Genomic DNA, 21,906 nt, shown 5'->3' on the forward strand with positions numbered 1-21,906 from the left:
ACCCCCCACCATATTTTTTATCTCTGCCCCTCCCATAATAAGATTTCCCCCCCACCATAGTTTTTATCTCTGTCCCTCCCACAATGATAAGATTTCCCCACCATAGTTTTTTTATCTCTGCCCCCCCCACAAAGGGATTTACCCCCCACCATATTTTTTATCTCTGCCCCTCCCATATTAAGATTTCCCCCCCACCATAGTTTTTATCTCTGTCCCTCCCACAATGATAAGATCCCCCCCCCCAATCCCCCATTTTTTTTTTATCTCTGCCCATACTTCCCCAGTAGTTTTTTACCAGCAAATGTTACTAAATCACATTGTATTAGTCTAGCATTCTTTTCTGAGGGAACACTTTGGGAAAATATGTATTGGAGCGTTCCGCACCTGGTGATGAGACCTTGGTAGTTCCTTTATGTATCGGCTCTTTCAGGTGTGAGGAAGGAGGGTATCTGAATGAAGATGATGATGGTCAGGATTTCAGAATCCAGAAGCAAGATAGAGATGTGTTCTGTGATTACAAGTCTTCTGCTTTCTGCTAGAGGCCACGTTAAATTTTTACAGCCATATTCATCAAGGAGTTCAAAGTCTGAAAACCCAAATGTGTGGGCATGCCAGCTCATACTAAAAAGCATTCCAGGCAGTTGCCTCTCAGGGCAGAGGGAGGACTCCTATCATCATATGGTGGTGTATATACACTTCATCAGACCCCGTAATCATTGTAACTAAGGGCAGCACGGTGGCTCAGTGGTAGCACTCCGGCCTTTGCAGCGCTAGGTTCAAATCTCGGCCAGGACACTATCTGCATGGAGTTTGCAGGTTCTTCCCGTGTCTGTGTGGTTTTCCTCTGGGTACTCCAGTTTCCTCCCACATCCCAAAAACATGCAGTAAGCAATCTAAAAAAAATTGACCTTAGACTGTATAAATTAGATATGATCATGGTAGGGATGTTGGATTGTGGGCCCCTTTGAGGGACAGTTAGTGACATGACTATGGACTTTGTACAGCGCTGCATAATAAGATGGCGCTATATAAGTACTGTATAATAATAACTAATAATGTATTGTCTATTTATTACTTCAGTTTGGTTTATTTGTGTAATTATCAGGGGATTGGAGCTTTGTCTTTGGATCCAAGTATCCAAAAGGGAAACATTCCCTGAATTTGGGTCACCAAACAATTGACAAATCAGTTCTTCAAAAACAATGGCGATAATTTGGCCTGAAGGAATTTAGGACGTTTATTTAGCAAAGTAAAATATCACTCTGCATGAAAAAAGTACACTCCACGTACTGAAAACTCAGTATGAAAAGATTCACACATCAATCAGGTGTAGTGGGGGGGGGGGCACACTATGCCCTCTCTTTTATTGGGAATGGGCATGCAGGTGTTTACATAACTGGGGTGCGCGCTCGCCATGGATAGTCTTCACTATTTCGGTGCCCCCTCTCCTTTTTTTATGACAGCACTCCTGACATCAATGATGTCTAAAGTCAGTAGAGCTTCATCTTATCTTATCCAGCAAGCTAAGTGAATGATTCATTGCAGAGGTATAATTACCTTTAGTAAACAGCTTTAACTGCTTCTGTAAATGAACCATATTGAGCTCCCTTTTCATAATCCTAACCATTACCATCCACCAACTAACTAATAAATGTATTTCATTCATTGCAGTATCCCCAATTGGCACGTGGTGGACATAGAAGTCACCGGAACAAAAAGCAAAGAAACTGGTCAAGTATTCAGTGTTACAACAAAAAGATGTAACCCCGCAGAACCGGGCCATGTGACTGGCAGTGCCACCTTCCTGTCATTCTGGAGCAGTGTCTTGGGTAAACACATGCCTATACAATTTTAATTGTCTTATGTGTTATATCTAAGAATGAGTGAGATAATATTTCAGGCCAGGGTCACATCTTTGCATTGTGGTAACTCACATGATACAACATGTGGTGCTGCAATATGCACATTCTAGCAATTAGTGTGTCGTTCATTTGGAATAGCATCCCATGGAGTTATGGTTACCTTAATCCTAACACCTCTATTCCATCATGCAATAGCACTCAATTCACTTTACTAAGTGGTGCTCATGAGTTGTCCAATCACAGCACTCTATGTGCTAAACGTAAACACAGAAGAAAATAGAAACAAGAGATCTTATGGGCAACAAGAACATTTCAGTAAAAACGGTACCGGTACTTTATCTATATCATGTACACAAATAACATACATCTACTATATACATATTAAACATCTGTACAAAAACATACACAAAATACAAAATACATCCCCAAGGCTCCTGTAGAAGTCTTTTACAAGAATCTCTAAAATATGACACTTCTATTTTATAAAACCTTCAATGGAGCCTACATAACACACTCAACACATTTTGCAGGAAAAGCAAATCAAATAATACCCTTTAGTTAGTTAGTGTCAAGAAACTTGAAGATATAAAATAAAACGCTTTACCGAGGTAATAAACTTGGATGCACTCCTCAACCATCATTAATCATTATATGAATTGCACAAAAGTTTGCTGCACTGGGGTACATTGGGACCCCAAAAACCAAAAAATAGACGGTGGTGTATGTCATTACAAGGTAAAGTGTTTATTTTAATGTGTGTAATAAAGCACAGGTGTGGTCACAGGAGGTTAATTTACCAAAAGCTTTCAATGGTGCAACATTAGAAAAAAAATTTTCAAAAATACCCAACAGCGTACCCCCAGAGTTCACCGGCTCATGCAGACAGATACCATTTATTGGATCCAGCTGACTGTGCCAAAGGGGAACATCTGGTTTCCCAAAATGTCCCATGAAAAGGTAACTCAGTAGTGTTGGTGTTCAAATTCGGGTTGTCCTTATATTCAACCCGAATATGGCTGTTTGAATTTGGATGGACCCGACCCGAAAAACACGGGATTCGACTTTGCGAATTCGTCTGTAAAAAAAAAAGTGTTAAAAAAAGTTAAACTAATTTATTGAATGTGTGTGATTTGTGTAACTAACTTTTACTTTTTTACAGGTTATCCCACGATGACAGGATTTGCAGAATGTGCAGCCGTGGGAATCCTCCTGTCAGTGTGGGATCCCTGGGCACTAGAGAGTAAATGAGGACAAATCTCCCCATTCATCACCTCTAGTGCTCAGTGATAGGCTGAGGAAAGATAAACCCTGAAGACAGCTCAAGCGTCATCAGGATTTTCCTTTCCCCAGCCAATCACAGAGCACTAGAGGTGAATGAATGAGGAGACTTATCCTCATTTAGCCTCTAGTGCCTGGGGATCCCGTGGGATTCCTGTGTTCTTGGATAGAGAAACTCCATCCAAGAACACATACTATAGTTATTCTAGGGCTGCAACAGCTGTCCGCTCTGCTCCCCTGATTGCTCTTGCAGTTCTACACAGTCCCGAAAAATAACCCAAATTTCCCCCCTATTGACTTTAATGGTGTTCGAATTGGATGTTTGATCACCCGAACAATATCGCCCTATTCGATCGAAAACCCCAAGTTTTAATTACAATCATTAGTGTATTGCATACATTTTCTCTGACTTTTTTGACCCTTCAATGGATTTACTTACCTCTGTCTTTATCATTATATGAGTGCAAAGAAGTAATTTAAAATGTGTGCAATTCTGAAGAATTTTGATTTAAAAAAATTACTGCTTTAAAGTGACAATTTCTTGAAAACAAAAGATCATCTGTAACTAGCAAGTCTTAAAACTATTTAAATACAAGATCAGAAGAATAACAACACCTGGCATATTACACTGTGTCACTATATATTTAAGAAAGGCTAGGTCAAAATGCTGAGGCAGTGGGTAAAAAATTAAGCACAGCCTTACCACTTGCAAAGGAATGAAGAGGGAAAGTAGCAGCCAAGTGCTGCTCATCAAATGTATTGATGAATTGATCATCGGCAAATGTGTGACCCCCTCTATAAAAGCAGTTTGCTGGTCTGGAGCATTCAGGTGTGTGTTATCACAATGCCAATAAGTAAAGACATCAGCAATGATCTCAGAGAAGCAATTGTTGTTGCCCATCAATCTGGGATCCAAAGTCCATCATTCAACTATGAAAAAGGTTATTCATAGATGGAAAACATTCAGTACAACTGCCAGGCTTTCCATGAGTGGAGATTCCAACAAATTCATCCCCTAGATCATATTGTGCAATACTCACAAAAATTGTAAAATTGGCAGCAGATAGCATAGAAAACTTCATGACCGTGCAATCAGAAAAAGACTGAAGATTTATAGTTTGTTTGAAAGGGTTGTCAAGATAAAGATTCTCCTTTCTCTAAAATAAACATACCAGTAAATGTTAGTAAAGTTAAATCTGAAAAAACAACAAGACTTCTGAATCAATGTCCTCTGGGCAGATCAGACCAAAGTGAAAACGCTTGGCCAAAATACTCAACACTATGATAAAAATGAAACCCAGCGTATTGGCATAAACACCTCATACCTACTAACCATCACAACGATGGTGAACGATTGATGAATTGGGGTTGTCTTTCAGTCATCCTTACACTAATCGAGTTGACCATGAACTCCTATGTGTACCAAAGTTTTCTAGTGAGTGAGGCCATCTGTGTGACAGCTAAAGCTTGGCAGAAATTGGGTCAGAAAACAGAACACTGATTCCAAGCACACCAGCAAATCTACAACAGAATTGTTGAAAAAGAAAAGCATCAAGGTGTTGTAATGGCCCAGTCAAAGTCTAGATCTCAACTTTATTGAAACACTGTGGTGGCACCTGCAAACCCTAAATGAATGCCCAAACCCCTTTAATGAACTTAAGCAATATTGTTAAGAAAAGCTGGCCAAATTTCCTCCACAATAACTTGAAAGACTGATAATGTCATCCAGAAAATGACGACAAAGATATTGTTGGTAAAGGGGCTTTTACAAGCTACTGGATCATAGGGTGTTATTCACACATGGCTTCTCTATGTTTGTTAAACATTCACCCAGTGAAATCTGTTCTGTGTTGTTTTAAAATTAGAACAATTAGAAAATTTAGAACCTGCTAGGGAGCAGATGACTTTTATTGCTATGTTCTGATATGTAAAGCCTTTTTCTCATGATGGTATAGCAGGGTGAGAGCCAATCCACAGATTACAGGCCGGCTTTTGGTTTTATATTATGCAGCATTCTTTTGTTGGTTGTAAAAAGGGTAAAATAATGGCCGCCATAACTTTAAAACTTAAGGTGATCTTGCTGTGGCGTTGTGTGCTGCTCCCCTGGTCTTTCTTCCACCGATGTGTGAGCACAATTATGAGGAGAAGATACATGGTTGGCTGTTTCCATTTGCTCTTATTCATAATTTCTGAAAAAGCAGACACAAATATCCCTGAAATGCGTAGTATCTAATATCATAAAACCATGGACATATATATTCCTGATTTTCAGATTTATGTACATTGATGTGATTGTTTGGACTTTTTGTACTTTGTTTTTAAAGATTTTTTTTTAAATAAAGTTTGCTGACATTTTTTAATGTATATTGATGATGTGTGATGCCTTAAAAATCCCATCAAACGTTGGGTTAATACATACATATGTTTTTATTAGGATGTGACATCAATTATTGATCATTATGGAAATAGAAAAAAATGTTATTACCAAATGAATGTACATAAGTGTAAGTGAGGGAGGCAGACAGAACTGGTAACAGATTGCTATGTTTATCATCAAATATAATGTAAGAAGTTAGTAGACAGAAAAGCATTAGGGTTAGTACGTTAGCTGCCATTCTCTGATCCCAATGCTAGATTTTTGCAGCTTGGGAGGCGAGGGAATTTCAACTCCCATCTGAGGATTCTCACATAAATGTTTAAAATTTAAGAGATTTTTCTCATAACACATTAATAATTACCATTTTCCATTCTCTTCTGCAGTGTGTACAGGTCATGGAGGACGGGTTTATCTATGCTGAGCTGGAAGAATGTACATGACACCATTTTCAAATAATGCTGGAAAAAAAGAACCTGTTACCTAAAAATACTAATTAGACCAATGGTGACTCTGGGAAAATTGTGCAAAATTAAATTTGAAAGCTAACCTTTTTTTCTGTGTGTAGATAAGTACATATTTATATTTTATATTCCAACTGCAATAGTTAGTGGAACTCTTTTCTTATACTCTCTTGTATACTATTATTCTTTCTTTTTCTTCCCTCCCTTTGAAAACCAGTTTTGTTATCTGCTCAATAATACCACAAACAATAATCAGTGGGGATCCTTTTTATTGGGGTAACGTATGATGAAAGTGAACATAAAGCAGTCTAAAAATATGTACCTGCAAATAAAAGAATAAATAAAGATGCAATTATAGTAGTATGTTCATTATCTTTTGTATACCTAAGTATGTCATTTCTAAATTTCACAGAATATAAAATGTAATTTTTAAATGAAGGAAATAAATTGCTCCAGAAAAAAAAAACAACATGATGTATCTACAATTCTTTAAAAAAAAACTCTTGATATCACTCTTTGTTTGCAGGAGTTTACATTCTAAGTTCCCAAGAGCTCCACTGTACAGAGACTGATAGGACTAGCTCAGTGTTCTCTGTACAGCTAATAGTGTGTGACTGTGGGGGGACATTAGAGTGTCAGCTCCTCTGTACAGAGACTGATGGGACTGGCTCAGTAATCCCTGTACAGCACTGCAGTATCCCCCCCCTCTTTTTTGGTATGTAGTTTATTTATTTATTTCAAATGTATCCAAAAAACACATGGACATCTACAACCCCACAGTTGTGTGCAATGCAGAAGCTGTAGGCATGGAGGCTGGCAGAATATTATCTCTTGTGTATGACATTATTGTATTTCCTGACAATAACTAGAATGGCAATGTAATAGAACGTCAACAAAACAGAACAGATTTTTTTCTTTGTTTCTAGGGTGTGAAAATATGGATTTTTCAAAACTGCCAAAAATCAGTGATGAGGAGCAAGAAAGCATGCTGGGATTTGTCCATGGGGTCTCTGGACCAGGTATCATCAATAATAAATAATTAATAATATTCTCTACATGGCAATTTTCAAAATCTGTAGTCATGTTAATAATTACCATGCTATACTATTATGTGGTTCGGTGGGTAGCATTCTTTCCTTTGCAGTAATAGGGTCCCAGGTTTAATCTTGCACCAAACACTATTTGCATGGAGATTGTATTTTCTCTCCGTTCAGTTGGGTAAATGGCTTCTCTTCAACATTGCCATCAGACTGTGCTGGTGGCATATAAATATAGTAGGGACGTTAGATTCTGAGATTTGAGGGGCAGTTGAAGAACGGACCTGTATGGACCATAAAGCACTGTCTAAATTGGCACTAGATAAAAGTTAAAGCAGAACCCACCTGTCCCTGTTACCTCCCAGAATGCTGCCATCTTCTTTATTCTCCATTCCATGTCTTTGGCCATCATGATTGGCCAGGTCAGCATGACATAATTCCAAGCAAGACATGCAGAAGTTCATTAATTCCTAGCCTGCCTGATAATGGAAAATAAAAGTGAAAATGTATTGTATAATTAAATAATTAATTTGTAAAAACAATTAAAATGGCCATTAAAATGAAGAATTTTCTAGTAGGCTGTAAATACACACAGAACTTAGAATTTGACATTTGTGTCCTGCACTTCTTGCCAAATTGGGTGTATATCACAGCCTGAAAAGTTTGGATGTCCTATGCACAGGTCAGACAGTGACTCAATGTCTTTACTTACAGTTGTCACCGCAGCACAGATGGCAGGGGCTGCCATGTACGAGCTGGTTCGAGTTGGCCATTCAGAACTAGTGGGTGAGATTATCCGGCTTGAGGGAGACTTGGCCACTATTCAAGTATATGAAGAGACCTGTATCCTTTTATCTGATTAAGAGGTGACACTTTGTACAAATCTCACCCCAAAGTGAACATTCTGGGGTGACATGCTATGTACATATTTACCAATGTTAGTATTTGGGGTTTACTTGTGTATGTATTTCATCTGATAAAATTCAAATGATACTTTCTGCAAATATATTATCACATTTTAAGGATTGGGATATAGCCCCAAATAAATACTTCATCCCACTGTGACAGTTTTGGGGAACACTCTGTATATATCTCACCCAAAATGACAATTTGGGTTTGACCCTTTGTACATATCTAACTCTGATTGGATAAAAACAGGGTAAGGAGATTGAACAAAAGAGAGAATAAAATCACATAATAAAATGTTTCTGTGCTTGGTAACAGAAAACAGAAGCCATGGTGCTGCACCTGACTATTCACACATGACAAAATAAAAAAAAAACATGTATGGTTCTGTTACAACACTGTTTGCTACAGCAGAGAATGTAGAAACCTCACAAAATTTCCTCCCTGCTAGGAAAGTAAGCCCATGGCCCTGCACTCTTAAATCTGAGGACGAAAGAATGTCAGCAGCCCTTGTGCAGTTAGTGTTCAGGGGGATATATCTACAGATACAGCAAGCGAACCAAATTTGTGAAATGCGCAGATATTTTTCTTTTCCTTAGTGTAATACACCTAGCTGGTGTGTCGGTGGGAGATCCGGTGATGCGAACTGGAAAACCTCTCTCTGTAGAGTTGGGTCCTGGCATTATGGGAAACATCTTTGATGGGATCCAACGTCCTTTGAAGGATATTTCAGACTTGACAAAAAGTATTTACATCCCACGTGGTATTAATATCAATGCTTTGTCGAGAGATATTAAGTGGGAATTTATTCCAGACAAAAGCATCCGGGTAAGTGCAAAAAAAATCAGTGAGTTGTATTTTACCTGTGTCTGCCAGAAGTTGGTCTTGATGTCTACCAGGAGTTAGTTACATAGTAGGTTAGGTCGAAAAAAGTCCATCAAGTTCAACCACTAGGGAAATAAACATATTTAATCCCAAACTCTATATCATTTATAAAGATGTTACACAGTAAAGGTCCCAACACTGAACCCTGGGGTACACCACTAATACCCTTACACCATTCAGAGTATGAATCATTAATTACAACTCTCTGGATGTGATCTTTAAGCCAGTTCTCTATCCATTTACAGATTGACTTTTCTAAACCTATCAACCCTAACTTGCATGTTAACCGTCTGTGGGGTACAGTGTCAAATGTTTTAGCAAATGCCAAGTACACAATATCAACTGCTACTCCACTGTCTACCTGTTTACTTCCTCATAAAAAGAGAGTAAATTTGTTTGACAACTTCTGTCCTTCTTGAAGCCATGCTGACTATCACCTATAATATTATTTTCTAGCAAAAACTCCTCTATGTGGTTCTTTATCAAACTCTCTAAGACCTTTCCAACTATGGACGTTAAACTAACGGGTATGTAGTTACCTGATAACATCTTTGCTCCATTTTTGAAGATAGGAACCACATTGGCCTTACGCCAATCCATCGGTAACTTGCCAGTGACTAAAGAGTCTCTAAAAATCAGAAATAATGGCTTTGAAATAACTGAGCTCAGCTCTTTGAGGACACGTGGATGTAATCCATCAGGTCCTGGTGCTTTGTCAACTATAATTTTTCCAAACTGTTTCTCAATCATATCAATTCTGAGCCCTTGTGAATCATTTAAGGCATTGACATTGCTATTATGAATTTAGACTTGAGCTCTGCCATTTTCCTTCGTGTACACAGAGCTAAAAAAAGTGTTTAGTAAATCTGCCTTGTCTTTATCCCCAGTTACCAACCCAGATATATTCTTTATGGGGCCTACATGCTCAGATCTGATCTGTTTACTATTAATATATTTGAAAAATTTTGGGGGGTTTGCCTTACTTTCCTTTGCAGTCTTTCATTTTGAAGTTTTGCACATTTTATCTCCTTTTTACATCTTTTGTTATATTCTTTATAGGTTTCAGATGATAAAGGTGATCCTTCATTTTTATATTTTTGGAATGCCCTTTTCTTGTTCCTTATGGCTTTTTTAACATCAGCTGTGAGCCACATAGGTTTTAATTTTAGCCTCTTAAACTTATTACCCATTGGAATATATTTTTCAGTTTGCTTTTGAAGAACAGACTTGAAACATTCCCATTTCTGTTCTGTGTTCCTTGAGGACAATATTGTCTCCCAGTCTAAGTCACAGAGAGCCGCTCTTAATAATGGAAAATTTGTTCTGTTAAAATTAAATAGTTTTCTCTTTCCTGTTTTTGCTTCCTGTTTACAGCTTACATTAAATTAAATCATGGTGGGGTGTGTCTCCAAGAATTGGTCGTTGTATCTACCAGGAGTTGGTGGGGGTGTCTACCAAGAGTTCGTGGTTGTGTGTACCTGAAGTTGGCTGGGTGTCTCTACAAGGCGTTTATCGTTGGATCTACCAGGAGTTGGTGGGGTGTGTCTACCAGGAGTTGGTCGTTGTGTCTACCAGGAATCAGTGGGCGAGTCTACAAGGATTTGGTGGGATGTGTCTACCAAGAGTTGGACGGTGTGTCTACCACTAGGTGGTCTTTGTGTCTACCAGGAGTTAGTTGTTGTGTCTACCAGGAGTTGGTGGGTGTGTCTACCAGGAGTTGGTGGGGTGTCTCTACAAGGAGTTTGTTGTTGGGTCTACCAGGAGTTGGTGGGGTGTCTCTACAAGGAGTTTGTCGTTGGGTCTACCAGGAGTTGGTCGGTGTGTCTGCTAGGAGTTGGTCCTTGTGTCTACCAATAGTTGGTGGGGATGTCCACCTAGAGTTGGTCATTAGGTCTACCAGAAGTTGGTGGAGTGTGTCTACAAAGAGACGGTCACTGTGTCCACCAGGAGTTGATACCTGTGTCCACCAGGAGTTGGTGGGGGTGACTACCAAGAGTTGGTCATTAGGTCTACCAGGGGTTGGTGGAGTGTGTCTACCAAGAGACGGTCACTGTGTCTACCAGGAGTTGGTCTCTGTGTCTACCAGGAGTTGGTTGTTGTGTCTAACAGGAGTTGGTGGGGTGTGTCTTCCAAGTGTTGGTTGTTGTTTCTATCAGGGGTTAGTACCAGGAGTTGGTGGGGGTGTCTACTAGGAGTTGGTGGGGATGTCTAACAGGAGTTGGTGGGTGTGTCTTCCAAGAGTTGGTTGAGGTGTTTACCAGGAGATGGTGGGGTGTGTCTACCAGAAGTTGGTCAGTGTGTCTAACAACAATTGGTGGAGGTGTCTACCAAGACTTAGTCGGTGTTTCTACCAGGAGTTGGTGGGGGTGTCTAGAAGGGGTGGGTAGAGTGTGTCTACCAGGAGGGGTACAGTGTGTCTACCAGGAGTTGGTCGTTGTGTCTACCAGGAGTTGGTGGGGGTGTCTACCAGGAATTGGTGCGGGTGTCTACCAAGAGTTGATTGAGGTGTTTACCAGGAGATGGTGGGGTGGGTCTACAAGGAGTTGGTCAGTGTGTCTAACAACAATTGGTGGAGGTGTCTACCAGGAGTTGGTGGGGGTGTCTAAAAGAGGTGGGTAGGGTGTGTCTACCAGGAGGGGTACAGTGTGTCTACCAGGAGTTGAAGGGTGTGTCTACCAGGAGGGGATAGGGTGTGTTTACCAGGAGTGGGTGGAGCGTGTCTATCAGGTGAGGGTGGGGTGTCTACTAGAGGTGAGTATGGTTAGTCTATCAGGAGTTGTTGGTATGTGTCTACCAGGAGTGGATGAGGGTGTCTACAAAGAGTTGGTGGAGTGTATCTACCAAGAATCATTGGGAGTATGTTTACGAGGAGTGGGTAATTTATCACTCTGTATCTTTCAGTTTTATTTTGCATAGTTAAAAGTTCATTTACCTACATAGTGTCAGTATTATTTGGGAGAAAATAAAAGTATCTGAAGGAAAGAATTTTATTTCTAATTTGCTTAGTTGGTAGTTCCCCAGACATTACTGTTGCAGGAGTTGGTGGGGGTGTGTCTTCCAAGAGTTGGTTGTTGTGTCTACCAGGAGTTGGTCGGGGTGTCTAACAGGAGTTGGTGGGGTGTGTCTTCCAAGAGTTGGTCGTTGTGTCTACCAGGAGTTGGTCAGGGTGTCTAACAGGAGTTGGTGGGGTGTGTCTACTGTGGTTTATCACTGGGGGTTGCTCATGGTAACGGGATACTTACAGGGCAGATAATAGGCAGCAGACTCCAAAAGTCCAAAATAACAGCAGTATTTACTTTTTTAGCCAAGTGTTACTGCACACTCCAAAACTTTACAACAAAACAATAAACAGTAGCCCGGCTGGGCCTCTGGCTACCTCACTTATGTGCCCTCTCTTATTAACACACACTAAATCAACACTGTTTCATTCACAGTTCCAATCTGGTTATACCGGCTGGCTTTCCTGGAGCTCTGTCCCCTCTCATGGGGCCTGGAACCCACTCTGGCTCCCTTCTCCTGCCTGGGACCCTCTGGCTGCCTGTCACGGATAACAGGGAAGGGAGAGAAACAGAAAGGTTATACTCAGTACTAGGCCTCCAATGACTGGGGAAAAGGGAATGGTCACCCCTTGCAGACACCCTAATCTAGCCCTAACTCCTAACAGTATGAGTATCCCCTGATGGTGAGAATACTCATACACAGGAACCTAGGCCCTACTAGCCCTATATAGCCCTAGGAGTAATGACTGGCTTGAGACTGCTGGTTCCTTCCCTTATGAAAGACCCAGTGTCTCCCTGAGGCCTAGTAAACAACTAAATAACCACAAAACACCAAAAGTAATTCAACTTATCTTAATAGCAGATATATAAACATGAACTCAGGATGGCACAACACTCCAGCGCTTCACATCCCAGCAGTGAATATCAACCGCACAGCATGAAGTGTGAGGCCAGACTAAATGGAGGAGCAGTAATGACCACCAGCCGCACCTGATACAAGGTGTGTGGTCATTACAAACAACAACACAGAAACAAGTAAAAACAAAGAGACCGTCAGATAACCTCACATGCAGCTTGTCTGACAGATCCTCTAATTTCAGTCACGGAAGGGACCGTGACACTGCCTTTTCAGCCTGGAACCCTCTGGCAGCCTTCTCAGCCTGGAACCCTCTGGCAACCCTCTGGCAGCCTTCTCAGCCTGGAACCCTCTGGCAGCTTTCTCAGCCTCTGACTGCTCACTTCAGCCTCTGACTGATCACAATTCAGCCTGCCACACACTGGCTGATCATCTCCTATTACTTGCACCTGAGTGCAGGTGGATATATCCAAAATCAGGGTTGGGCCAAGGAACCAACCCTTTCACTCCCTTGGCTGGCTCCAGGGCCCTGGTTTTCCTTCCTAAAAACCTAAACACACGTACTTATTATCTATTCCCTGGAGCCTTTATAACACTTTACCTGACATTTTTGGGACACTGTCACACTACCAAGAGTTGATCAGTGTGTCTACCAGGAGTTGATCAGTGGGTCTATCAGGAGTTGGGCATGGTGTCTCCTAAGAGTTGGTTGGGTGTGTCAAACAGACGTTAGTGGGGTGTGTATTCCAAGAGTTTGTTGTTGTGTCTACCAAGAGTTGGTGGGTTGTGTGTCTACCAAGAGTTTGTTGTTGTGTCTACCAAGAGTTGGTGGGGTGTGTCGGTTTTATTTTGCATAGTTAAAGGCTTATTTACCTACATAGTGTCAGTATTAATTGGGAGTAAATAAAAGTATCTGTAGGAAAGAATTCTATTTCTAATTTGCTTAGTTAGTAGTTCCCCAGACATTACTGTAATCATAATTAGGTAATCATCATTTTATTTCTGTAAATATATAAGTAAATTATAAATCAGGGATGGGTAATATAACCTTTAAGAATTTTTCTTCTGCAGACTGGTAGTCATGTTACTGGAGGGGATATCTATGGGATTGTCACAGAGAATTCTCTAATTAAACACAAAATTATGGTGCCCCCCCGAAGTTGTGGAACTGTTACTTACATCGCTCCCCCTGGAAACTATGATATATCGGTGAGTTAATATGGAAAGTCATTGCTTTAGAATGTCCTCTGTCTAATGTCCTTAGGTTGGCCACGTTCACATTATCATTGTGTCTTCTCTAGGATGTGGTTCTAGAATTGGACTTTGAAGGTATTAAAGAGAAGCTAACCATGGTACAGGTGTGGCCAGTGCGACAGATTCGGCCAACTGCTGAGAAGCTTCCAGCCAACTACCCACTGCTCACCGGACAGAGAGTTTTGGACGCTCTTTTCCCGTATGTCCATTAACAGATTTATTAAAGCTTATTAACCATTGTTTTGCCATACAATTCTGACCTAAAACCAAAATTATAAGCTATATAAATGTGTGATTCATAAAAATTTAACAACAGAGTAAATTATACAAACCTGTCCAATCTTATTTGTCCAGGCAGGAGGAAAGAATTAGATTGGCTGACACTGACAGCTCTACCAGTCCAAATTATAAGAAGAAAAAAACTCTAACAATGCCTAAGCGGATCAGCTGTTAAAAGTCTTCCTTTCTTGGGTGCGAATGCAGAATTATCAGTGATGGGCTGGATATTTTTTGCACCATCTGTCCTATTTAGAAGACAGTTAGCTGCAAGAGCTCCATACAAAGAGTGGTTCAGCCTTTGTACAACTCCATTTGCCACCTAAATATGAAGAGACACAACTCATTGTTTGACCTTTCAGATTGATGTGAATATTCTGTGTTCCATCTTTCATCAGATGTAACTATTTTCTTTTTAGATGTGTTCAAGGTGGAACCACAGCAATCCCGGGAGCCTTTGGTTGTGGGAAGACTGTGATCTCTCAAGCCTTATCCAAGTACTCTAACAGTGATATCATAGTTTATGTGGGCTGTGGAGAGAGAGGTAATGAGATGTCTGAGGTGCTGAGAGACTTTCCGGAGGTGAGATGTTTATAAGACAACTAGTAACTAAAGCCTAATGACAACCCTCAGTCCCTCTGATAGATAATGTTTACTCATTCTAAATATTCAATATTAATCAGCTTACAATGGAGGTGGATGGAAAAACTGAGACAATCATGAAAAGGACAACTCTGGTGGCAAACACATCCAACATGCCAGTGGCAGCTAGGGAGGCCTCAATCTACACAGGTGAGCTGATGTCGTATATCTGTCTATGTTGTATACTGACTAAAGCTGTCCAGTAATATATTTAATTGTTTTCCTTCTTTATGTCTCTGTACTGATGACTGTATTTCCAACCCCTTTCCTAGCAACACTACTTACCATTTTTAGACATAGGTGAGGCATCATACCCATTATTAGACTTGTGTCAGAAGCCAGGAGGGTTTTTATCACATTAAAATGTGGGGTGGATTCAAAATAATAAATTGCTATAGCATTAGACAATAGCTCTCCTATCTCATTGCAAGTGAGTTACCCATATTCAAATGGGACTGAAGAATGTTCTCTTTCCAAAAGGAATCACACTGTCTGAGTATTTCCGAGATATGGGTTATAACGTCAGTATGATGGCTGATTCCACTTCACGGTGGGCTGAAGCGCTGCGAGAAATCTCAGGACGTTTGGCAGAAATGCCAGCTGGTAAGAATTATTTTTAAATTCAAGACAATGAGTTTTGGCAAAATGACTGCAGTAGTTTGTGTCTCTGCTGCTCCCATAATAGGGAGACTATCCCTTGTAGTTTGTGTCTGCTCCTCCAATAGTTGGGAGATTTCCCCCAGTATTTTGTGTCTCTGCCCCTCCCACAATGGGGAGATTTCCCCCTGTAGTTTGTGTCTCTGCCCCTCCCACAATGGGGAGATTTCCCCCTGTAGTTTGTGTTCCTGTCCCTCCCACAATAGGGAGATTTCTTCACAATGTTCTACTGGATAATTATCTCAAAGTTCATTACATGTCTGGCCTCATTCTCATGTGATTTTTGGAAATGATTTGTGTTACAGATAGTGGTTACCCAGCGTACCTTGGTGCCCGTTTGGCTTCCTTTTATGAGCGGGCAGGAAGAGTCCGGTGTCTGGGAAGTCCTAGCAGAGAAGGAAGTGTCAGCATTGTTGGAGCGTGAGTGGATAAATCTGCACAAGAGCCAAATTTCATTATCTGTAATAACTGCTTAGGATTTAAATCTGGCGCCAGGCTGTGGCTATTCTGGAATGATATATACATAGGGAGTAGGAAATGGGCTTTAAAGCAGAAACAAATGTCCTGCATTCCTTCCACCTGTAGGATGCCAGAATAGGGTCCTGGCAGAGCAGAGGTGCGAGAGATATTCATACCATTTTCATACAGATATTCATACATGAATAAGGCAGCTTTTCTATGTATACACCTGTACAAAGGTCACTATAAAATAGGTATCATAATATTAAAGTGCATGCTACATCCACATGTACAGTATTTGTTTAGCTTCAATCATTTTTGGGATTATGAGTGTGGTTCAGTACATTATGTATGATGCTTTCATTAGACCTCATTACCTTGTTATTGTATAACTATATGTAAATGGGTTACTATTTAATAGTTTAAGACTTTGCTTCTTTTCTATCATTTCTCATTACAGTGTGTCCCCACCTGGCGGTGACTTCTCTGATCCGGTCACATCAGCCACCCTGGGTATTGTGCAGGTAGGCATCCATTGCATTTAGCATTGAAGACATTGACAGAAGGGGAAACCAATTAGACTGGACAAGGAGCAGTAATACTGGTAAAGCTGGATACACATACCACAAAGGACGTCCAGTATGAAATCCAAGCCTAGCCCATGTCATTGGTTAAGCATTAGTCTGCAATTCATCATTCACCATACTAAGTACTTACAGATATGTGTGATGTTCATAGGCAGTGTTTAGTACTATACACAATATTTAGCCTAATACATAACAGTGTGTGTTACAATGGAAGATATACATTATACATTTTTGTTCTTCTAAAGGTGTTCTGGGGTCTGGACAAGAAATTGGCCCAAAGGAAACATTTTCCATCTGTGAATTGGCTCATCAGTTACAGCAAGTACATGAGGGCATTGGATGAATATTATGAGAGAAACTTTACAGAGTTGGTACCACTCCGAACTAAAGCGAAAGAGATCCTTCAGGAGGAAGAAGACCTAGCTGAGATTGTCCAGCTGGTGGGAAAGGTGAGGCCATGATAACACCACCTTCTCAGGGAGTTTAGCAGGTTAGGTCCAGGCTGTGGTAGGTATACAGCATTGGCTATATTATTATTATATATCCATATAAGTATACATGTATTATGAATATATATATTATGTTATATATAAATATAGGTATACATATATTAGCTATACAGGTAACTTATGTACAATGTCATACAGGCCTTTTGTCTTTATTCTCCAACCATGCTGCGTAATAAATTATTACCATGAAGTTTAATTGTAAGGAAATCATGAAATGAAACAGAAGCTGTCAGCATAAAGATATCCCTGTGATAGGTTTTAACATTTCTGTTGAATCTAGCAGTGTCCATTTTCATGTAAACATTGTTATTATGTACAATGTTATTTATTTATGCACAAATAAAAAATCATTTCCTTGTGATGTTCAGCACTAAGTAACTGAATGGGGATTTACATATCTCTGAAATAAACCAATTGTCTATGTCTTGTAGGCCTCACTGGCAGAAGCAGATAAAATCACCTTAGAAGTTGCCAAACTGATAAAAGATGATTTTCTCCAGCAGAATGGTTACTCCGCCTATGACAGGTACTAACTGCTTTTTATCACCCTTTTATGCTCAAATGGCAAATTATGGCTTTCTTTCTATCCAATAAGGCCTAAAGATCAACTAATCAGACTTTTCCTGCTCTATGTGTGAACAAAATGTGATGAAGTCTGCAATATTTGTCCACAACAGATTGGACCGCCATAAACACAGCTTTTCCCTTTATTTTTTTACAGATTTTGTCCTTTTTACAAGACAGTGGGTATGCTGCAGAACATGATCGCTTTCTATGACATGGCACGACATGCAGTGGAAGCCACAGCTCAGGCAGAAAATAAAATAACTTGGGCTGTAATTCGCGAACATCTCGGTGATATCATGTACAAACTTAGCTCCATGAAATTTAAGGTAAATGTTTAGTCATGCTGGAGCTTCTGAAAACTGCAATGTACACATTTATTACCCATTAGGGTGAATCTTCCCAGGTACAAAAGTTAGGGTGCCTTTCGTAGGCATTAGGATAGGGATAGTTCTTTCAAATATTTGATTTAGAAGGGTTTTTCTCCCATATGATACATTTATAGTTTTCCAAATACTTGTCATTATGGCCAGCATTACTGTGAATCTTCCATGTCCTTGAGTTTCCATTAAGATACATTTTCAGCATTCTATACTTGAAATTAGGGTGGATGTTCCATAATCTGGGATTAGAGTTAGGAAGAATACTAAACATTTTAGAGTTATAATCATTTTTGTTCCAGGATTAGATTTATCATGGTTTCTTAATATTTTAAGGTCAGACTTAAGATAGATCTTCCAGGTTCTAGGTGTTAGGATGGATCTTCCATGATGCAGGTTAGAGCTTGGATGCCTATGCTCTCAGTTTGCATTCAGGGAGATATCACAGACGTTAGTTGAAGAACCACCTAACAATAATTTGAGACATTTGCACAATTCTGTACGATTCTATCCTTCTTTGTTAGATCATTGGACTAATAGTGAATCTCCAAGTTATGATCCTTCGTGAAAAGAAACAACATACAAAGCCTTAAATCCAAATAATTGTAATCATAAAAAAATCACATTCCAACCTCTAATTTTACATCCTAATAAATGAGAACATAAAAGGCTTATTTGTAATAAGGCCTTATACTAAAGCTAATCAGTTTCTGAGGTAGCGGAGGGGGTCCAAGACTCAGTTCTGGGAAAGTGAGATAAATATAATATATCTATATATTTGAAATGAGAAATAATAAAGCTGCAGGTATTTCATATGACATTTGATCTGGTATTTCTTCCTTCCCAGGATCCAGTAAAGGATGGGGAAGCCAAAATTAAAGCTGACTATGCGCAACTGTATGAAGAGATGCAGACAGCATTCCGCAGCCTAGAAGACTAAGTGTGCCGTGCCCAGGAGGTGCACAGGGACCCGATGTACAGAATTTTTATTTGTGAAGAAAAGCTTCCATAGAACTGACCTTCTATAAACACTGAATATCAGTGCAGAGATTATAATGATTATATTCTATGCCACAATAGTCACTTAGCTGATGAACAGAACAAACAGCCAATCACAAGTAAAGATCTCTGTAAGGATTGAGGGTAACTTTACAAATCTGCTGAACGGATTGAACCATTGCCTATCAATGTCAAAAAAATAATGTCAGCATAACATACAGAAAATTAAATTATTTTTGTATAGATTTAAAATGTAAAAATTAAAGGAAAATTTCCAGGACAAAAAGTTTTTGCAATGAATGCTAAAATTAGCCAGGACTATCCCTAAAAATCAGGAACAACTGTTATATGGTACCAGTAATGCAATATATGCTTCACACACATTATCATGTTCTCTATACAATTCATACTATACTATAGACATCATACACTAAATAACAGTGGTGAACAACCTACCTAAAAAAAGGGGCCCTCAAGTGTGGTATCAGCAAAGGTCAGTAAATAAAAACTAGCAGAGGCTACAGGCATGGAACAGCTGATGGCCACAAGCAATTGTCATGCTACAAAAAATGGTCAGGGGGTAGATTTAAGGAAGATTATGTGGGACTTCGATCTGTCTGTATCTGTCTGTCATTGTACAGCACTGCAGAATATGTTGGTGCTTTATAAATACAGTTTAATAATAAGATCACATTATCAGTGCTCTCTAACACACTGTATAATAAGCATTGTCTCAGGTCCGCTTTGCTTGGTGTTAGTGGACAGTCCCAGATATGTTTGTGCCAGCTTGCTGATTCTGGTAACAATGTCACACAGCATCCTGGAATCAGCAAAAGTCAAAGCCATGAGAAGCGCAAACATCCAGAGAGTTCCACATTATCAGCATTGTACCTGGCATTACAAAGAATGGAAGGGGGAGTCTTTATAAAGCAGAACCCCCTCCCTGGGATAACAAGCTGGAGGTCTTTCTCATTAGGTGGCCGTCAGCGATGGCTACTCGGAAATAAGGTATGTCCTGTGCACTTACACACCATCAGATTCACGCTGTGCTCATTCTAAAAGGGCACTTACAGAATACAAGGAAATCTTTTCACTTTACATTATTGTTTTTTTATTATCTTTTCCCAAAATGACAAATGGTTTAACCTCATATTACAGCATAAAGCATAATTCACTGCATGTGAAAAGATTTAAATGACTCCCTCTGATACCACAAAACTAGAAAGTTATATATACACAAAATTGTATAACATTCTTATGGGAAAATATGTACAGTGTGAATAAATTGGTCAAATCTTGGGTGAAACTATTTAGAAATAAATTCCCTAATACCATGTTGGTAAACAAAAAAAAAGGGTTTAGGGGGCTAATAGTGGGCACGGTTGTGAAACATGGGGATACAAACATTTATTGTTGCTAGTGACTGGCATACAGGGGCCACATTATAGCAATGTGGACCCCAAAACAGCAGTGACTTATGCTTCTTTCACATGCTAGATAAAAGAAGTTATGAAGAAACTATTCACGATGATTGGGGGTTCTTGACGCACATATTTTCATGCATGCAGCAATGATACACTTGTTCACAGAGTTTAGCAAACCACTGTGCGATATCATTGGGCCTGATTTAAGGCTGGAGAAGATACATTTTCATCAGTGAACCTGGGTTATCCAGCAAAACTGGAATGGATTTCTGGAATGAAATTGAAGCCATTTTCTATTTGTTAGCAATTGTTTTCAATCCTGGACCTGATCCATTCCTGGTTTACTGGATCACCCAGGTTCACTGATGAAAGTGTATCTTCTCCAGCCTTAGAGAGCTTTACGAAATCAGACCATTGTGTAAAATAATTGCCAGCTACACGTGTGGCCCTGTTTATGAATGTTCACTGCCTAGAGGCATCTGTAAAAACGCTTGAGGGTGATTGATGATTATCTGTCAGCTGATTCCTAATGGACTATTATCTGACAGTAGGTCAGAAGTGAAGGTTGGACAAATAATAATTATGATGTCAATATATGAGCTACTAAAATAATGTACAATATGTAGTCAGTAATATAGAAGTAAATGTTTGTATACCAAATGCCTACTATGCTGGCAAACAAAGGACACGTGTGACAATATTCAGCAAAACAGACAACAACACATGGAACAAATGTATATCTAATTATTAGATATTAATATGTAATCAATAAACCCACAATTACCACAAGAGACAGTTATATAGGAACAATATACTGTATGTCCTCCCCAATCTGCAGAAAAAAGCTTTATTCCTCTTCCCCGGCAATTATTCCCCAATAACTCCATCCATTGTAGAAGTCACCCACACTTTTATTCAGACTTCCTCCCAGGCTTTACCTGTGTCATATAACATTTAAGAGCCAAAGAAGCCTGAAAATCTTTTCTCCTAAAAGTCAGCCGTGCTCTTTCCTTAGGTCTGATAGGGCTGCCTGGCACCACAATATGGGAGTCATTTCAGAGCTGCAATGTGACCGCTAGATATATAGGAATCCCTAGAATGTGCAGGACAAGCTGTTAACTAGGACAACCCCAGGAGCTGCAATGTGACCGCTAGATATATAGGAATCCCTATAATGTGCAGGACAGGCTGTTAACCAGGACAACCCCCAGCAGGATTTACCCAAGGACGACAACGAAGTAAGACAAGGAAGATCAGCTTAGTTTGCGTCTATTTTGAGTGCACTGGTTGCAGATGGTTCAGGAACGTAGCAGGGGGCCCATTACCTTGGCATCAAGAATACATCTGGAAGCATGAAATTATTATTTATTGTTATTATTATTATTATTGTTATTATTAATAAACAGGATTTATATAGCACCAACATATTATGCAGCACTGTACATTAAATAGGGATTGCAAATGACAGACTAATACAGACAGTGATACAGGAGG

The 21,906-nt window shown here is 39.7% G+C and overlaps 3 protein-coding genes across 3 annotated transcripts in view; all 3 read left to right on the forward strand.

Moving 5' to 3' along the window:
* The window catches only part of ASPDH (aspartate dehydrogenase domain containing), an 11,219-nt gene extending 4,884 nt beyond the window's left edge, over positions 1-6,335 (forward strand). The window contains exons 7-8 of the mRNA XM_072428050.1: positions 1,672-1,829; positions 5,901-6,335. Of these exons, the coding sequence (XP_072284151.1) occupies positions 1,672-1,829; positions 5,901-5,938 (196 nt within the window). The 3' untranslated portion in view covers positions 5,939-6,335. The remainder of the gene's footprint in view (positions 1-1,671; positions 1,830-5,900) is intronic.
* Positions 6,336-6,908: 573 nt separating this feature from the next.
* Positions 6,909-19,274, forward strand: LOC140341938 (V-type proton ATPase catalytic subunit A-like). The gene is made up of 14 exons (XM_072427895.1): positions 6,909-6,997; positions 7,730-7,858; positions 8,535-8,749; positions 13,733-13,870; positions 13,963-14,114; positions 14,611-14,773; positions 14,875-14,983; positions 15,314-15,436; positions 15,796-15,910; positions 16,410-16,473; positions 16,782-16,985; positions 17,477-17,571; positions 17,767-17,938; positions 18,837-19,274. The coding sequence occupies exons 1-14, from the start codon at positions 6,916-6,918 to the stop codon at positions 18,927-18,929; spliced, it is 1,854 nt and encodes a 617-aa protein (XP_072283996.1). The 5' UTR covers positions 6,909-6,915; the 3' UTR covers positions 18,930-19,274.
* A 636-nt stretch (positions 19,275-19,910) lies between these two features.
* LOC140341939 (lens fiber membrane intrinsic protein-like) overlaps positions 19,911-21,906 on the forward strand; it is a 14,137-nt gene continuing 12,141 nt past the window's right edge. The window contains exon 1 of the mRNA XM_072427896.1: positions 19,911-19,996. The gene's annotated coding sequence lies outside the window, so the exon portion shown is untranslated. The remainder of the gene's footprint in view (positions 19,997-21,906) is intronic.

This window comes from Pyxicephalus adspersus, chromosome 12 (genome assembly GCF_032062135.1).
Source record: "Pyxicephalus adspersus chromosome 12, UCB_Pads_2.0, whole genome shotgun sequence".
Classification (NCBI taxonomy): Eukaryota; Metazoa; Chordata; class Amphibia; order Anura; family Pyxicephalidae; genus Pyxicephalus; species Pyxicephalus adspersus.

Bases quoted from the DNA above. Each gene is read 5' to 3' on its own strand.
- LOC140341938 (XM_072427895.1), top strand. From the start codon at position 6,916: ATGGATTTTTCAAAACTGCCAAAAATCAGTGATGAGGAGCAAGAAAGC. The intron at 14,774-14,874 runs GTGAGATGTTTA...AATATTAATCAG, and splicing joins TGCTGAGAGACTTTCCGGAG to CTTACAATGGAGGTGGATGG. The intron at 15,911-16,409 runs GTGAGTGGATAA...TTCTCATTACAG, and splicing joins AGTGTCAGCATTGTTGGAGC to TGTGTCCCCACCTGGCGGTG.